This window comes from Corvus brachyrhynchos, unplaced genomic scaffold (genome assembly GCF_000691975.1).
Source record: "Corvus brachyrhynchos isolate BGI_N302 unplaced genomic scaffold, ASM69197v1 scaffold346, whole genome shotgun sequence".
NCBI classification, from domain to species: Eukaryota; Metazoa; Chordata; class Aves; order Passeriformes; family Corvidae; genus Corvus; species Corvus brachyrhynchos.
Genome location: NW_008238644.1, coordinates 5,830,248 through 5,847,229, shown reverse-complemented (window position 1 = coordinate 5,847,229; position 16,982 = coordinate 5,830,248). Strand labels below are relative to the sequence as shown.

Below are 16,982 nucleotides of genomic sequence, written 5' to 3'. Positions count from 1 at the left end.
TTCTGTAGATGGTTAGTCCTGGCTTAAAACCAGTATTTGTACTCCTAGTCAATGAACAAAGGAAATGCTAAAGTTACTGTAGCAGAATAAATGTTTGCCACATGTTAGTACCCAAGAGAAGACTTGAATGTTTCAATATTTTTGGGCTTTACTCAAAATGTAGATTTTTTTTTCCCCCACAGGAATGTGGGAATACTTATTTGCATAAGGAATATTTTCTTACATAAGGAACACACAAAGCAGGGTGTCCTAGGTTGTAAGAAGGGAAAAGAATATACTTTAGTGTGAACAAGGAATATTTAAATATGTGACACATACAGGAGCCATTTTATTCACTACTCAGGGAAGACCTTGCATGTTTTTATTACTCACTAATGAAAATAAAACACTGACAGGTTTGAATTTTGGTGAGATTTCTTCCCAAATCAGAAAGGATTCCAGCTGAAGGAGGGAGTTACAAACGAATCAGACAAGCTGGAGCACAAATACTCTTAGTCTTTCATGGAAACCGATGTCAGCAAATTGTCTTCAGCAAATTCAGCCCTTGTTATGCAGTACTGGAGTGGTAAAATTGCTAATTGCTATTCAAAATTGGGGATCATTTTCCCAACAGAAAAATACTTCAGTTTCTGTGGGTCTTGCAAACTGCTCCATTTCATGTTATTGAATCTTTAGACTCAATGTTTGAGCCACTGAAGCTCTAGATTCGATATTTGAGCTATTGAAACTTTACATTCAATATTTGCGCTGTGCTGTTACTAATTGAAAACACTGAAATTCCATGCCATAAAAACCAAAGTGCCTGGGATGATTAACGACACTGCTCAAACACCAAATTGCTAATCAACCCTAATCAAAAGTAGAAATTCCCTGATATCCTTTGAGTCCCTGTTTGGATGATCCAACTTTTCCCCTCCTACTACCACTTGAAACTGAATTTAAAAACAGGTGCAGGTCTTTTGTGGGAATAAAAGACTCTTAAATGAATCAGAACACAAGACATTCTCAGATGAGCAGCTGTGGAAAACAATAAATAAAACAGAAAGTGAGCTGGAGATAAGGCAAATCCAGGTGATAAGGAAAATCATGGCTAGAGCTGTCTAATATAGGGACACAGAAAATACAAAGTACATTTTAAAGCCCTGAGCTATACAAGTACTCATCAGACTCAACTTCCATTTTTGCTGCTCCTAATGAGGAAAAGGTTGATTTAGCTCAGTCTTGCCAGATGAAACTGCAGCTGGGAATGTTCTTCCATATCCATCAAACTCGGGTTTCCCTCCTGTGTTCCTGAGTATAAATCACTGAGCTTGACTTCATTTCATGGTCCTTGAATTGCTCATCTGGTCTGTTTGAAGAAAAGCTTGGTGCATCATGAATTTGCCATGGTCCGAGCCCGTTCCTCCCCACTCTCACTGAGAGCAGAGTGCCGGGTGCTCTGGGCTGTGGTTGTTGGTTCCACAAATCAGCTCACGGGATACAGCCTCAAATCCTTGGACGTGCTGAGGCACAATCAGACGCTGCCACTGGGATATGTCCTGACAGGCTGGGATGCTCTGGGAGCTGTTCAGGGAAGCCTGGCTTTAACTGAAACAGCAAAATAATGAATTCCCCAAGCCAAAATAATGAATTCGCCAAGGCAAAAATTTCAGGCATCATAAAACTTTTTCTTCTTAAAAAAAACCCCAAACAACCTAATGATGTAAATATACTTCATGTGAAGGCCTTGTTTCTTTAAAAGCATTTTGAACTTGAAGTCTGACTAGTTTAGGAGAACAAAATTAAGAATTTTAAGTGACCTCCTCGCTCTTGATCAGTGCAGTCCATTTTTTGGTGGGTTTTAAACCACTCTGATCTATTTTTCCCTTTTGCCGTGTAAGAAACCTTCAGAAAAATGAAAAATGCCATGGAGAAACTCACTACAAAATGCTGCCACAAGTTTGTATTTTGCCCATATCATCACTTTCAGAAGAAATCAATGTGCTTTTAAACAAAAATAATCTGAAAAAGTATCGATTTTAAAAACACCTCCTTTCAAAGAGACGCTGTAAGGCTAAAGCTTGCACATGAGCAAATCTCTCCCCATTGCTAAGAACTCTTTCTTTCAATTAATACTTTTCACTATTTATGCTCTTCATTTAAATGAATTAATTCATTTAATTTGCCTTTATTTTCCAGTCTTGCAATGAAGCAAATCTGGTACATTTTGCTCGCTCAGGACAGCTCCCATCACTCTCTTCATGTCCTGCTGTAGTTCACTGCCTGTGTTTGGGAATACAACCATTCCCAAGGGGAGTCACATCTCTTAAAAGCAGGATTTCATTGTTCTCATTAACAAACCCCACTTCTTAACACTAAGATATTTGACCACACCCCTTTCAAACAAAAAAAAAGAAATAATTTGGGACAACCTCTTTTTTAAACCACAGTTTCGAAATTCCTGCCCCAGAGAGCAAACCCTGCGAGTTCCTTTGCTGAATGAGCAGGGGCTTTTTGAGGAAGACGTGAAGACAAAATGGGAGAGTCTCTCACACAGCCTGACAGCTGAATTGATGCCCCTTCTTCCCAGCTTGTTGCCCTGTTTATCCAGGGCTCTGGAACACAATTCCCGCCGGCCGCGTCAAAGCGTGGTGCCCGATTTGCCTTTGGAAGTCAGAGCCTGCTTCAAACGCCTCTTCAAGTCCTGCATGTTGGGCGACTTGGGCCGGACGAGGTGGAGGCCTCTCCTCTTCTCACCATTGCAGCTGCCACTGCTCCTGCTGAGCTCCTGGCACAGCTGCTGGAAGGCCTCGTGCACACCCTCGCAGTTCTCCCGCGCCGACACCTCGCAGTAGGTCCCGCCCAGCTCGCTGGCCAGCTGCAGCCCTTCCTTGGAGGACACCTGCCTGGCCCGCAGCAGGTCGCCCTTGTTGGCCATGAGCAGCAGGGGGATGTTGGCGTTGGGGTGGATCCTGCGGATGTGCTGGTGCAGGGGCCGCAGCACACGGAAGCTCTCGTAGTCCGTGATGGAATAAACGAACACGAAGCCGTCGGCCCAGTAGATGGAGCGGTTTATCTGCTCCTGGCAGCAGATGGTGTCCGTGTCGTCCTGCAAAACAACAGGATTTGGGTGTTAGGAAACACGGAGCAGGGGGCAGAGAGAGCAAAGAGCCCCAGACAGATCTCTGTTTGAACGTGGGGCTGTTTGTTAAAGTACAGCCAGGAGCCTCTCTGGATGTCCCAGTGGAATTCTCAGTGTTGGTGACACTGTGCCAGGTTGTCCAGCCTGGGCAAAAGGAGGTTCAGGGGGGACCTTTCACTCCCTACAGCTCCCTGAAAGGAGGTTGCAGCCAAGTGTGGGCCAGGCTCTGCTCCCAGTGACAGGACAAGAGGAAACAGCCTCAAGCTGCACCAGGGGAGGTTTAGGTTGGACATCAGGAGGAACTTCTTCATGGAAAGGGTGATTGGACATTGGCAGGGGCTACCAGGGAGGTGTTGGAGTCCCCATCCCTGCATCCCTGGATGTGGCACTCAGAGCTCTGGGCTGGGGACAAGGTGGGGATCGGTCACGGGTCAGACTCAGTCCTGGAGGTCTTTTCCAACCTCAGTGATTCCATGATTCTGTGATCCCACACTGCAGGAAAGCAGTAATGTGGAGTGGAGAGGGGTCAGAGCAAATTGGTTGAAGAGCCAAAATACTGCTTTGAAAAGTTAGTTCTATATTCTCTTGTACCCAACCAGTCAGAAACTCACACTCTTATTGTGGATGAAATTGTGATGGGCACAGTGAGAGCATTAAAAATCCATCAGGTTTGTCACACTGTGACAAGTGAACAGTTGTCCCCCAAGGTGACTTTTAGGGCTTTTTCCAATCCTTTATTCAATGTCTCCATGGACAGAGGCTCTCACTAATTCTGTCTGGTGAAGCCTGCCAGGTTTTCCTGCCTTGCAGGTCTCCGGATAGTCAAAGTTATTTTGAAAAAAGCGATTTGCTACAAAGAACCAATGACCACAACTCAAGATCAGGTGCAATCCCATTGGCAATTTGCAGAGCAGGATGGGTTTATATCATGTTTTGCTGGTCACACATTTGTTGATTCCATCACCACTCCTATTTAGAGCCCCAGCAACCACCAGCACTGGGATTACAAAGCTGAACACAACACTGTGGGCTTGAAAAGAGATCAGCCCACTTGTCAAGAGGAAGCTATTTCCAGCTAATCCTCTCCTCTTTGTTATCCCTGCTGGGATAGGGATAACCCAGCCAGAGAGGGAGATGCCTGCTGCAGCCATGCTTGGTCTGGAAGAACTGACATTCCTGTCAATATTACAGCATTTCTGGAACGCTGTAATTTTTTTTTATATCCAACAAGCATATTCTGTGTACAGCTCTCAATGAAGCTGGTAGAAATTGCGTTATTTGAAGGGGAGTTCAACATCACAAATACAGAGCTCAAATTTTGATTATTGCTAAATTCTACCCAAGAAATTTTCATCAACTTCGGTAAGACTAAGAGAAAACATGTTCCATTATCTCTTAATCTACAGAATACATACTGACATTAGTTGTAACAGAATTTAGTGCTCAGCACTCTCCCCAAACAGATCACTTTTATTTAGAATCATTTATTTAGATCACTTTTATTTATGAATTATAAAGCCCAACTTCAGAAAGCAGAGGTGGAAAACAATGAGTAAAACCGCTCAGTTTTCCTCTGGTAGATCAGACAGTAAAAGAAGAACTACTGACAAGCTCTTCTGAGAGAAGGAGGAAGCAGAATTTCTGAAGGGTCAGAGTGTAAATTCAGCTTAAAACTTTCCTCAGGAGTTCTGCCAACCAAATGCCCTTCGTAAATATTTCATTATTGCCCCCAGAGACACTGGCTCATCACACCTTGAGGTTCTTTGCCTTTGCCAGCTCACTGAAATTTCACTGTGAGCAGTGAAATTGCTTATCAGATGCTCCCCAAAACACTCAAACCCCAAAGCCCAACACAGGATGATGAAGAGGGATCCTGCCCAGCAGCCTGTTTGGAAAGGTTAATGAGAGTGAACTCCAGCCAGGCCGGGGCAGGCTGTGGGAAGAAGGGCAATTTGCACTGTTAGGGTCTGGGTTGTAGCCAGTCTGGGGATAATTAGCCACTCTCCATGTCCTGGAAGCATCTTTTCACCAGCAAAACCCTTTCATGGCAAAAAAAGGAACTAATTGCACTGGCAAGCCCTGAAAATGGGTTTGGAGAAGGTGCACATTCAGAAAGCCCTAATGAGCAGAAATTCTCTGTTACTCCAGCTAGGCCCACCCAGGAGTGAGAGGGATGGATAATCCCAAGAGGAATGCTTTATTCAGGAAACCAAAGGCTAATGGGCTACTTTTTAAATGGAAATCTCTGCTCCAGAATGAATTTTGAAACACACAGGCCTTTGCAGTGTATAGGCCAAGCAGCAATGAATCACCCAACAAAGCCACTCATCTGCTTCTGTTTCTCTCTTACACTTTCACATCTCTGGGGGCTTGAATCCCGAGGGTTTCCACATGATTTCCTCCTGAAACGCTGTGCTCTGCCTGCAGAGTGCAGGAAACCCTCTTCCTTAAGGATTTTGATAAAAAGTCCAACCTTTTCTCAGTCTTAATCTGTTCTGACACAATCCCTTCAATTATTGCAGATACATCATTCGAAGCAAACACATACAGGGTGAGATAAGCATGTCTGTGGGAGATCTTGGGACAGCACAGACCTTGGACATGGACAAAGAAAATGAAACTCTTTCTTAATTAAATTAAGATCATTTCTGACTAAGAAACCTCAGCTGCTGGCTTGACTAAACTTTGTGCAGCTCTAGAGTCACTGGACTATAGGGCACAGTATTAATTTAAACAGGAAAACAGCATCTATCTGGTCTGGAAAAGGGAGTTAAATTATTCCACTCCCTCCTTTCTCCATGGGACAGCAGAGAGAGAGGGGATTCCCTTTGTTAAGTGTTTATCAGGCAATCCCAGTGGTGCCCAATCATCCCCCACAGCTCCCCTTTGCAGGGCAAGCTGGCAAAGGCCTTTGTGCAGTTAAATCCCACTTGAATATTTGGAGAGCTTCCACTGCAGCTTTTGTTTGCTTCTGAGTGTCCAGAACAAATGAGGGCTCCTGCCCTCTGCTCTGTGCACCCCAGCACAGCAGAGAGTGGGACTTGAGCAAAGCTTTCCCCTTCAATCCACTTCCAGTCATGAGAGCAGCTGGGGATGGGAACTGCAGGAGCTTCGCTCATCCCGTTCTGTAAACTCAGGATGGAAGAGTCCTACAGCACAGAAATGCACACGTGGGGCTGTGCAGGTGAAACAGGGGGTGCAGAGCTGTCCAGGAGCAGCCTGCCACACGAGGAGAGAAGGTGGTGTTCCCATCCTGACCTTTATTCGGCCAAGTCTAAGTTTAGACTGAGGTTAAGGCCACACCTAGAAGGTTATGCTCGGTGGTGCAATGAGAATAACTAATTCTATCATGAAATTGGAATTATCAGTCTCTTGTGATTTCCACCATTCATGTAACCCCAAATTTCACTACATTTCCTGCTGCTTTGACACTATTTTCATCCTCTTGTTCTGCATGTGAAGCAGATCTTCAAGGAGAGACATCATAAATCCTGCTTGGAAAAGTATTTCTAGAAAGAGGTTCCCAGTAGACTATTAAATCTAGAATGTAATAGAACCATAGAATCATTAAGATTGGAAAAGATCTTTAATATCATCAAGTCCAACTATCTAAGACACTGCGAGAAAAAGGAGTGTGATAAATGCTAACACCTTAAAAAAAAAGGAATTAATTACATTTAAAACCCGAGTAAGGAAAGCAGTGCAAAGCACCATAGCTGGAAATGACAACTGCTGGGAGGCCTGGCCCCTTGGAAAGAAACACTTCTCTAAATCTGAGAGACTTTGGGTGTGGAGGAAGGTCCAAGCTGAGCCAGCTGGGCCTCTGGGCAGGTGAGTTTTCTGCCATTCAGGGACAGAAACCACTTGACAGAAAATAAAACAACCAAGGAGTGAGCCAGATTGTGATTTTACTGCTGTTCAGAAATGTGTTGGAAAGAGATTTGTTTTAATTTTGACTTGGTGCCGAAGAAGCCTGATTTAACACCTTCAAGAGCTCATTTTGGTGAAGTTTAAGGTACCTTGATTAGTCTTGGGTTTGAGCCCGGGTGTTTTCCTGCTGCTAAGTGGAGTTAATTGCAGATGGAAGTGCTGGCAACAAACGTGAGACAAGAAGTGTGTTGAAAAGCACAGAGCAGTGGTTTTACCTCCAGTGAGACAAAGGGAGTATCCTGCACCTGCAGAGAGATCTGCTCCCCATCTATGGTGAACTTCCTGGAATACAAAGCACCTGGTGGAGAAGGAACATCGTTAGTCAGGGACTGTAACAGGGAACCAAAAGTACAAAGGGAAGGCAAAACGGGACTGTAGAAATCCAGAGTTTTGAGGTTTGGGATGTGGAGCTGCCTGTAGAAAAGTGAACAGCCCTGGAGTGTTTGTGTGGCTGTTTGCTCAGTAAAGTGGGGCTGTGTTTGCTCTGTGGGGACATGTCCTGAGTGTACAGCCAGCCTGGGGGCTGGGAAAGGGCCACTTGGCATTGAGTCACATACTCAAAGTGGGCACATAAATCCCATTCAGGTTTTCAATCCATATGAACTTTAAATATAAGTGCAGTTCACATTTTATGATGTCAAACTAAGACATCCAGGTGTGGTCTGTGAAAGGAGTGAGTGTTTCCTACTGCATTTTTCTGAGTGCCTTTAAAAAAGGAAAGTGCTCCGGGTTTGGACGCAGAGTGAGTGACTGTGTGTGAATCCCCCAGGTGCTCTTTGGGGTTTGTGTGATTTTAGCAGAGTTTGGTTGAAATCCCCAAAGACTGGACACTTGAAACCTGACTTTGGTTAGTCTGGAGGACACATATTCACAGCCAAGTGCCAGTTCTACCCACCTAGGCCTGATCCAGCTCTGATCTAACCCCTGCTATCCTAAGCTTGAACTTTATTTTGTTACTGCAGTGTGAGCTAAGTGGCAATGAAAATTTAAGTCTTGATCTTCTGAGCTCTCTGTGGCTGTGACAAGGACAGCTCCAGAGGTTGATATCATCATTTTTCTTCAGAACTTAACACAAGTCACGTGGGGGTGTGAAGAAATGCTAATCCACAGCTGCTGTGTACAGCCCTTCTGTCTTGCCCCAGTACAATTGTCACTGCTGCCTCCAGAACAATGTCAAACGTGGACAAATCCACCCACTGGAGAGTAAGGAATTCAGATTAACAGGGAGCCCAGCTAGTGACAGTAATGCCCTCACTTCTGAAAATCTGCTTTGTTTCAAGGGAACAAGTGATTTTATTCCAGTGGAAAAGAGTCTGAGCTCATAGAACATTTTCAACACAAGGGAATTTAGCACTGAATCCAATATTATCATATCATGGTTTAATACTGTGAGGGGATCCAGCCCTGGTGGGATTAATTTTGTATTTTAAAACAGATCAGATTTTAAGCTGTAAAGATGATTTTATGGGAAGATCCTGCACCCCTGCACCAAGGCCAGACAACTCCTTATTCCCATTCCATGACGCCCCACAGAACAAAGAGCAGGTGCTGCCAGGCACTGCCCCTGCTCTGCCTGATGATGCCTGGAACAAGGAGAAGCACGGCTGAGTGATCCCAAAGGCACCACCACCTGTTCCATATTGCTGCCATATTCCCTTCTCCTGCAGCACGGCCGTGGGCCTGGGAGCTTAATGAGAAAGGCATGTGGTTCCCAGCACTGCTCTGGCAGCAGTCCCTGCACAGCTCCCAGGTCTCACTTGATGTACAACCTCCCGGAGAAGAGGTGACAGAAAAGAAGGAGCAAAAGTGCAGCCAACCATCGGGGTTACTTGGGGTCAGTGAGGGGGAGCTGGAAGGAGGAGCTTTCAGATTGTGTTTCCTCAGATCAAAGGATCTTGTGCTGTTCCCTCCTTCCCTGCTCATCCTGAGCTCAGCAAGCGTCTCCAAAGTGAAGCATTTTTTCAGTCCTGCCCACCTTCACCCCAAAGCTGTGAGGTGCCCAATGTGTGAGATGTGCAGTAGGGGTGAGCATGGATCCATCCTACAACCCTGGCCAAATCAGAGTCTGAATGAAACAGTTCACATGAACACTCCCTCTGGATTAAACAAGGAATGAATGGTTGCTTTGCTTGTCTTACGGAGAGAAGACTTCAATTTCAAAGCCTCCCTGGTTATAATAGCCCCTGAAAAAAAAGGGAATGCACAGAAAAAGTTCTGAACTTCCTTTTACACCCTTTGGAATTCCTCTGCCTTCCCTGGGCTTGCAGGGGGAGCAGCATTGGGGTTTTGTGGTTTAGCTGATGTGTGGGTTGTTCCTTGAGCCTGTGTTTCAGTATAGGTATGTCCCCAAGCAAACCTTTTACTCTGATCCTTTTCCATCAACTTGAGGGAAAAAACCAGCTGAAAGGATCATAAATAATGAGCCTTTGATTTATGGCTTTCATAGCTTGAGGCTATTAACTGAAAATATGCACCTTATGGACACCTAACACCACTTGGCTCTCCTGTAATGTGCACCAGTCACAAAACAGAGTGGATTTATTTTCCAACTCTCTGCAGTGCTGCTGGGGAGAGCAGAACTCACCGGTGTTGGCTTCGTAGTCCCCAATAAATCTCTTTGTGAGAAAGCGCACGACCAGGGCTGCAAAACAATGAGAAAAAGATGGGTCCTTAATGAGAAACCAGATCCATCCTTGCACAACATGTGTAACATCTTCCTGCAGGGAGGAGTCTCACGCAGACCGAGTTCATCTCTGGATTGCTCACATGTTATTCTGCAAATGCTGCTCTCAACGCTCACAGACAAAGATCTGGGGCCAGGCTGGGATACCCAATACAGAGTTTTTCACAGCTTGTGTTGGAAAGGAGCCCTCAGATTCAGGGTGGCAGCTCAGCATGGGATAGGGAGGTTGTTTCCCTGGGATCGCAGGTAAAACAATCTGTGCTTTGCTCTGAAATAATTTAGAAAAAGAGTAGCAAGCCAGCAGATTGCAACTAATCCAAATTTAAGCATTTTATGTCATACAAGAAGTGAGGCTGATGGATGGAATGTTTCTCTCTAGCCTTAAAAACCCTCCTGAAACCCATTAGTGATATCTAATCACACCCAGCAAACAAACTCCATGTGCTCTGCACACTTGGGTCGTGCTGCAGCACCCTGGGCCTTCTTCTTCACCTTAACCTGAGCTGCTTTCTTAAACTCTTTGCTTAGAACCCTTTTTTTCCTTGATAAAACACTTAAACCCCATCGTGGCACCAGTAACTTGTATTCCTGTAGTGCTTTGATCTCAGCAGATTCCTAGTAACTTGCAAAAACAATTAATAATTAAATAAAATGGATTTCATTTCAAGCCATGATTTTTCTTACAGTGATACTGGGTCACCCTTGAGCACCCTTAGATGAAACTGCCTGTGCAGCTTTGTCTTCAACAAACTAGTTAAAAATAATATGAAGATGTGACTGCTTCAAAGCCAAAACAATCAAACATTTTGCTGAATCCCATGGAGCCACAGATGTAATAAATCTGATTTGCTCTTAATAATTCCTGAAATCATGGACCATACATTCAAATGCTCTCTTTACCCTCTTTTCTTCCCCTCTCCTTTGGGGAATAATAAAGGCACGTCTCGCACGCTGTGATTTGTCTGCTGAGCATAAAACATTTACAGCAGGAGGATAAAAACCACCAGCCCCACTTTTGGGGTGTGCAAATTTAGCCACAGCTAAATAATTTGCACAAAACCGCGTAGAACCAAGCAGAACAGTTTTGTGCGTACAAAACTCGCTGCTGGCTCACGCCGGCTGCTCACACAGCAACAGCACATCTGCCTCACAAATTATCCCGTACATTTCTTTAAAAAACAAAGAAAAAAGGTACATTGGGACAGTTAAACTGCACCAAATGTCACAGTTTTGGGTCTGCCTGGGGAGCGAAGGAGCTCGGAAGTGCAGCTGCAAGGAAAAGCAGGGAACACACCTGGGACTTACCTGTCTTGCCCACGCTGCTGCCGCCCAGCACCACGAGCTTGATGATTTTGTTGGGCGCACAGTCCAGCACGGGGTACTCCGGAATGGGCAGCAGCAGGAAGTTGGTGGAGTACTGAGACATCGTATCCTCAGGGACCAGACGCATGCCAGAAGGGATGGCTGCTGAGCCCGGCTCGGGGGGGAAAAGCGGCAGCACGGCTCCTCGGCGCCCGTCCTCGGCTGGCTTCCCTCGGAGGGACAAGCGCTCTCATCCCACCGAAGCAGTTTTCCCGAGGAATGGGAGAGCGCCCGGCCTCCTGCAGCCGCTGCCTCAGCTCAGACAGCGACTTCGGAGAGCCAAAGGGAACTTTTTGATCAGCCCCCGTGAAAACTGACTCCGGCATCCCGCAGCCAATCACAAGTGGGACCGGGACATTCCTGCAGCCGGGCACCGAGGGAGCTGCGCCTGCATCCAGCGCTCCTCGCCCTTTAGCCCTCGCCACGGCCTGATTTACGGGCTGTCCCTCGGCTGGCTGCTAAAAACCCAGATTTTGGGGGTTTTCAGCCGTCACGGGAGCGTTTTCAGTGCGGTACAGCCACCCCCATGCTCTGCTCTTATTCCGCTTTGAATAATCCGGTTCTGCCTGTCCAGTTCCTTTGCCTTTTCAATCGGCTCCAGCTCCACGCTCTGTTGTTCTCCCTGGGCTATTGTGTGCTGCCCCTCCGGAGCCCTGAAGCTGATGGGACCCTGCTCTTCAGGATAACAAACACATTTCCATCCCCCCCCTCCGAGTTTTCAGGCAGCTGTGGGGTATTCCAAAATCCCAGCTGGCACATGAATCCTCCAGGACACGTTTGATCTGTGAGTCCTAAAGGCCTGCTGGAACGCGGGGCAGCGTTGGGGTGGGACACTGCAGGCTCTCCAAGCATGGGAAAGTGAATTTAGGGCTGATGACAGATTTGGGAAGCGGAGGAAGGACTCGGTGCCTTTCAGTGGGGCGAGCCAGCAGAGGGAATGAAGAGAGAACGGCTTCTCTAGGAAAACTGAGCGGGGTTTTAGGACAGCTGGCGGCTGCAGGGTCTGTGGGATGACAGCCTGTAACTGAGCACTGGCTACAATCAGCTCTCAGTTCTCTGGGATAACAGGGAGGGAAGAACACGGTGGGGGGGAGTGACCCAGACAAAAGCAAAACTGCAAATAATACGAAACAGATGTAAATGAAACTAAAAAAATAATGTAGTTGGAACATTCATCTTTGGAAAAACTTCTCGGAAGGGGTCTGCAGGAGCGGGGGCAAGGCTGGCACATGGACTCTGTCGGGCGGTGTGGGAGGCAAGGATGGGGACGGGGGGCAAGATAATCCCACCACAGCTCATGGAGACCCGAGCATGCAGTTTTGCTGCAGGCACAAGGTAGGCTTGGCTTACTCTGGAGAGGCTGCAGCCACCAAAAAGCCTCTCTGTGCCCAGCTGCTCTCATGGCTCTGCTCTGACCCACAGAACGCACCTGAGCCCTCCCCAGCAGGGTCCAGAGCCAAGGGTGCATTCCCAGGGGATGGGAAATCAAGGCAGAGCTCCGGATCACTGCCCCTTCCCAAAGCACTGATCCCAGTTTCCACACCAGCATCACAGAGGATGTGCTGAGTGTAAACTGCCCTTAGGAAAACCCAGCGTTGGGGCACAGCAGTGCAGTGAAATCAGCACAAGAATCCCAAGATTTATGGACATGTCACTTTTCCAAGGCTCTGTTTCCCCTCTAAAAGCTCCTTGTGCAGCAGTATTTGTGCAGGGATGCTGTGCAAGCCCCCGGTGTTGTTCCTTTGACCATCCTGGCAGCTGATGAAGAGGTGGAAAAGGTATCTGGAGGCTGATGCAGCTCATGGAACTGCGAGGGAGCCGCCGGATCCTGTGTCTTTTGGGACGTGGCTCCTGTGGGAATGGTTTGCAAATCTTCCAGTGTCAATTTGCTTCCAGATTTTTGCAAAACCCCAAACACTGAAAAAAAAAAAAAACCTTTCCCAGGAAATTTCATTACCGGGCTGCTTTAATCTCACACAAGTTTTGTAAGAAGAGGCAAAATGAGAGGAGGAATAGGGGAAAAAGCTCCAAATCTTGCGGTCAATTAATAGGGCAGCACTTTGAAATGCGTTATTGAGCTGGACAGTGATGAATTTGGGATTAGTTAGCAGCAGTAAGTCACTGTCTGCCTCTCTGAGTGCTGGAAGCTTTGTTGCCATTTGCTATTAAAAGCACATGTTCGTGAGTAATATAAAAACATTCATCACGATAGTCCTCCTCCAAAACCAAACAGTCATAGATCTGTCAGCTTCCAGGTGGCCAGAAGAGCTTCAGCCCAGGGAAAAAAAGCCAGATAAGTTCAGAAAGATCATGAAGAATATTCTATATGAGCAAAGACATTCCTGGAAGAAAACAGCTCTGCTGGCTTGCTCCAAGAGGGAGGCACATCCAACTGAAAAAAAAAAGTTAAAATCATTTTGGGTAACCAAATGTGGTGCTGAGGAACACAAAAGGGAGTCAGCCAGAGGCAGATAAAGTTGGAGGGTGAGCTTTGGGCTGGATAAATGTGAGGCAGACAAAAAGAATGCAAACTGTGCTCAAATGATGCTGAGCTTGGATGTGGCACACGAAAATCAGGAGCCACAAGCACGGGCATGGAGCAGCTGCTGCGTGACGAGGGACAGGGAAGCTGCTTCCCATGTTCTTGCAGGGATGGATCTGGTGCTGACACAGGAGAGGGGATGTGTGGGGGCAGGAATGAGACAGCAGTGGTGGAGGAAATGTTGAACTGCTGCTTTTGGCAGCCCTGAGGGCTTCTGGTTGCTTAAAACCAATGTGAAAGCAGTTTTAGGCTGCATGTTGGAAGCAGACCAGTGGAGTTGCAGTTCCTTTGCTAATATGGCTCAATCTGAATTTCTTCTGCACCAGCCCAGGCTTCTCGTGCTTCTCCCCAAAGCTCGTTCCACCATGTGCAGGAATCTCTGTGCAGAGAGAAGAGATTTTAGTACAAATAAAACTTCTCCCAAAGTTTTCAATCTATTCTCAAGATCCCCCCTTCCTCTTAACTTTGAGGCTCTGATTCTGAAAGGGCTCAAGTAAAATATAGAACCGAACCCAGAGGTTTTCACAGGTGACCCTTATCTGATTTTCTAGATTGCCAGAAGAGCCTTTTCACTGAGTGAAGCCACGCAGAAGGATTCACACTCTCTGAGATTGTATAACCCTTGGCATGCAGAAGAACAATTGTTTTTAAAGGAGATTTTCATTGTTTGTGCACAATGGGCTTATATTTAGCCAAGAAACCCATGTTTTAAATTCAAATTCTCTTGGAAAAACAATCGCTTAAATTAGAGAGGGAATGTTTGCAAAGCCGAGAGCGACTTTGGAAACATTTGGATGATTCTGGAGGGTTCACTTTACCACCCCTTGGGTCGCTCATGCAAGGATCTGTGCCTTTGCATGGTGCACAGAGATTGTTATTTCCACACCAAATCTTTTACAGATTTATTTACTGCTCTGTGTTGCTTTTGGCTCTGTTTGTTATAAGATTTTCTATTTATATTGTTGTTGGCCCTCCTAGACATCTTCAGAGACAAAGCTTGCTAAAAATAAAAATATTTGCCATGACCATAGTGCCTGTCACAGGAGGATGTCAGAGTGCTTTAAAACTGGTTGTAATTGTTCCTCACGGATTGTACAAAAGGAGTAAGAGACGAGCAGAGCCAGAGAGACCTTGCTAAGATCCCAGCATGTTGGGAAAATGTTTCTGTGTCTGCCTAGCTCTGGCAGAAATTATTTGCCAGTAATGAGTATTTTGGACCAAACCACTACACCCCCATAAGTCCATTTGTAACCATTACATTTGCCTCTGCTACATCTTTCATAGAATACATTGATGTTAGGGGGACTTGGATGGGGAAACAGGGCTCTTGTCTGAGCAGAAATGGGAAATGTGGCTGTGGGGAAATGCCAGGGGCTGGGGCAGATGCTGAGACAGAACTTGAGGCTGGTGGCTCGTGCACACATCCCTGAATTGACTCCAACCAAGTTGATCCCTGCAGCTCTCTCTGCCCCTCTTTGTTGCAGACTCAGGGCCCAAAGGTCACTTCTCACGCTGCACTCAACAAAAATTGTCTTTTAACCACCCTCCTGCTCCCGGTAACCAAATACCTCAAAGCTGGGAAAGGCAAAAAAGGAGGAAAGGAAAGGAACAGAAAGGAGCGTGGTGTGCTCGAAGAACCAGCCTTTGTCTGCGTGCTCAGAATCCCACCTTGCGGGGTTTGAATGAATTAAAAATGCATCTCTGTGCTCCAGCAGTGACCTCTGAAGACATCTGGGGACAAGACCACAATTTTAGCCTCATCATTCTACTCAGCACCAAGTTGTTCTGATCCTGAGGCCAAAGGGCAAGGAAATGTCCTCAGATGCTGCTGCAACAGCAGTGATAAATCATCTTTGATTCTATTCTGGGATGTGAGAGAGATGAACATTTAAATGTGTACTTCAGTCTGGTCAAACACTGTCCACATTCCACAATTTCTGCATTTCCTCTCCCTAATTTTGAAGCACCACCATTCATGGCAACTCTCTGAGCATGTGACCCTTTTCACTTTTGCGATATTTTGTAAGGATTGGGGGTTTTTTGTGTTCCTGAAGCCTGTCCCTAGGGAGCCTGTAGTAGATGAAAGTCCCACGTGCATACGAGAACATCACTGCGGGCGAGCAGCTCAAATAGGATGGAAACATCTTGGCCTCGTGAAAAAGTTTCTGCTTTGGAAACAGAACCCTTCTCCCTTCCCCACAGATATTCCCACAAGGTCAGGGCTGCAGCGTGGAAACAGCCCTGTCACTGCCAGGATTGTGAGCAGGGAGCTCCCAGCCACCCTCAGCAGCGCTTCCAGGAGAGGATGGGATCCCTCCAGGCTGGACACGACTCTGCATGGGGATCAGTCCCTGACAAGTATTTCTGCCCAACCCTCGCCGTTTCCTGCGGGCTGTTCCCTCTGAGATGTGGTTGCTCTCGGGGCGCGTTGCAGGATGAGCTTTGTGGTGTCTCCGGAACGTTTCCCACTCCGTCCAACCTGGCCTGCGACACTTCCAGGGATAGGACATCCCCAGCCTTCCTGGGTAACCTGTCCCAGTGTCTCACCACCCTCACAGTATTTATTCCGTATCTCTAACCTAAATTCCCTTTCTTCCAGTTTGTACCCATTCCTTTGTCCTCTCACTGCAGTTCCTAATGAACAGTCCCCCTCTGGCTTCCCTGTAGCCTCCTCAGACACTGGAAGGTTCCACACAATCATCCGGTCCAGCCCCTGGCCCTGCACAGACACCCCAAACCCCCACCCTGTCCCTGGCAGCGCTGTCCAAATGCTCCTGGAGCTCTGGCAGCCTCGGGGCCGCGACCATTCCCTGGGGAGCCGTTCCAGTGCTCAATGGAAGCACTTTTTGCCACTTCAGGTGCTCCCCAGGGAATCCACGCTGCCACAGCCCTCTCTCGACCCCTGGATCCAGGGGTCCCGCAGTGCCCCACATCCCAGGGCTCCTGGATCCAGGGCTCCCGAGGGATTCTACAACCGGGGGCTGTCCCACATCCCGGGGCTATCCCACATCCCGGGGCTGTCCACGTCCTGGGGTTGTCCCATATGCTGGGGCTGTTCCCCATCCCGGTCCCGTCCCCCGTCCCCCATCCCGGTCCCCGTCCTCCATCCTGGTCCCCGTCCCCGTCCCCCGTCCCTGTCCCCGTCCTGTTCCCCGTCCCCGTTCCCCGTCCCGGTCCCGTTCCTCGTTCCCCGTTCCCCGTCCCGGTCCCCGTTCCCCATCCCCGTCCCGTTCCCGTTCCCCGGTCCAGTTCCCCGTTCCCCATCCCGGTCCCGTTCCCGTTCTCCGTCCCCGTTCCCCGTTCCCCATCCCGGTCCCGTTCCCGGTCCCCGTCCCGTTCTCCGT

General features: G+C 47.4%; 1 protein-coding gene across 1 annotated transcript; it reads right to left on the bottom strand.

Moving 5' to 3' along the window:
• Positions 1-339: 339 nt before the first annotated feature.
• On the bottom strand, positions 340-16,324 carry LOC103617868 (ras-like protein family member 11A-like). The gene is made up of 4 exons (XM_008636219.2): positions 11,040-16,324; positions 9,636-9,692; positions 7,267-7,349; positions 340-3,088 (listed from the first exon to the last, which is right to left on the bottom strand). The coding sequence occupies exons 1-4, from the start codon at positions 11,182-11,184 to the stop codon at positions 2,621-2,623; spliced, it is 753 nt and encodes a 250-aa protein (XP_008634441.1). The 5' UTR covers positions 11,185-16,324; the 3' UTR covers positions 340-2,620.
• Between the last annotated feature and the right edge of the window lie 658 nt (positions 16,325-16,982).

Bases quoted from the DNA above. Each gene is read 5' to 3' on its own strand.
- LOC103617868 (XM_008636219.2), bottom strand. From the start codon at position 11,184: ATGCGTCTGGTCCCTGAGGATACGATGTCTCAGTACTCCACCAACTTC. The intron at 7,350-9,635 runs GTGAGTTCTGCT...CTTCTCCACCAG, and splicing joins GGACTACGAAGCCAACACCG to GTGCTTTGTATTCCAGGAAG. The intron at 3,089-7,266 runs GTAAAACCACTG...GTTGTTTTGCAG, and splicing joins CTCCCTTTGTCTCACTGGAG to GACGACACGGACACCATCTG.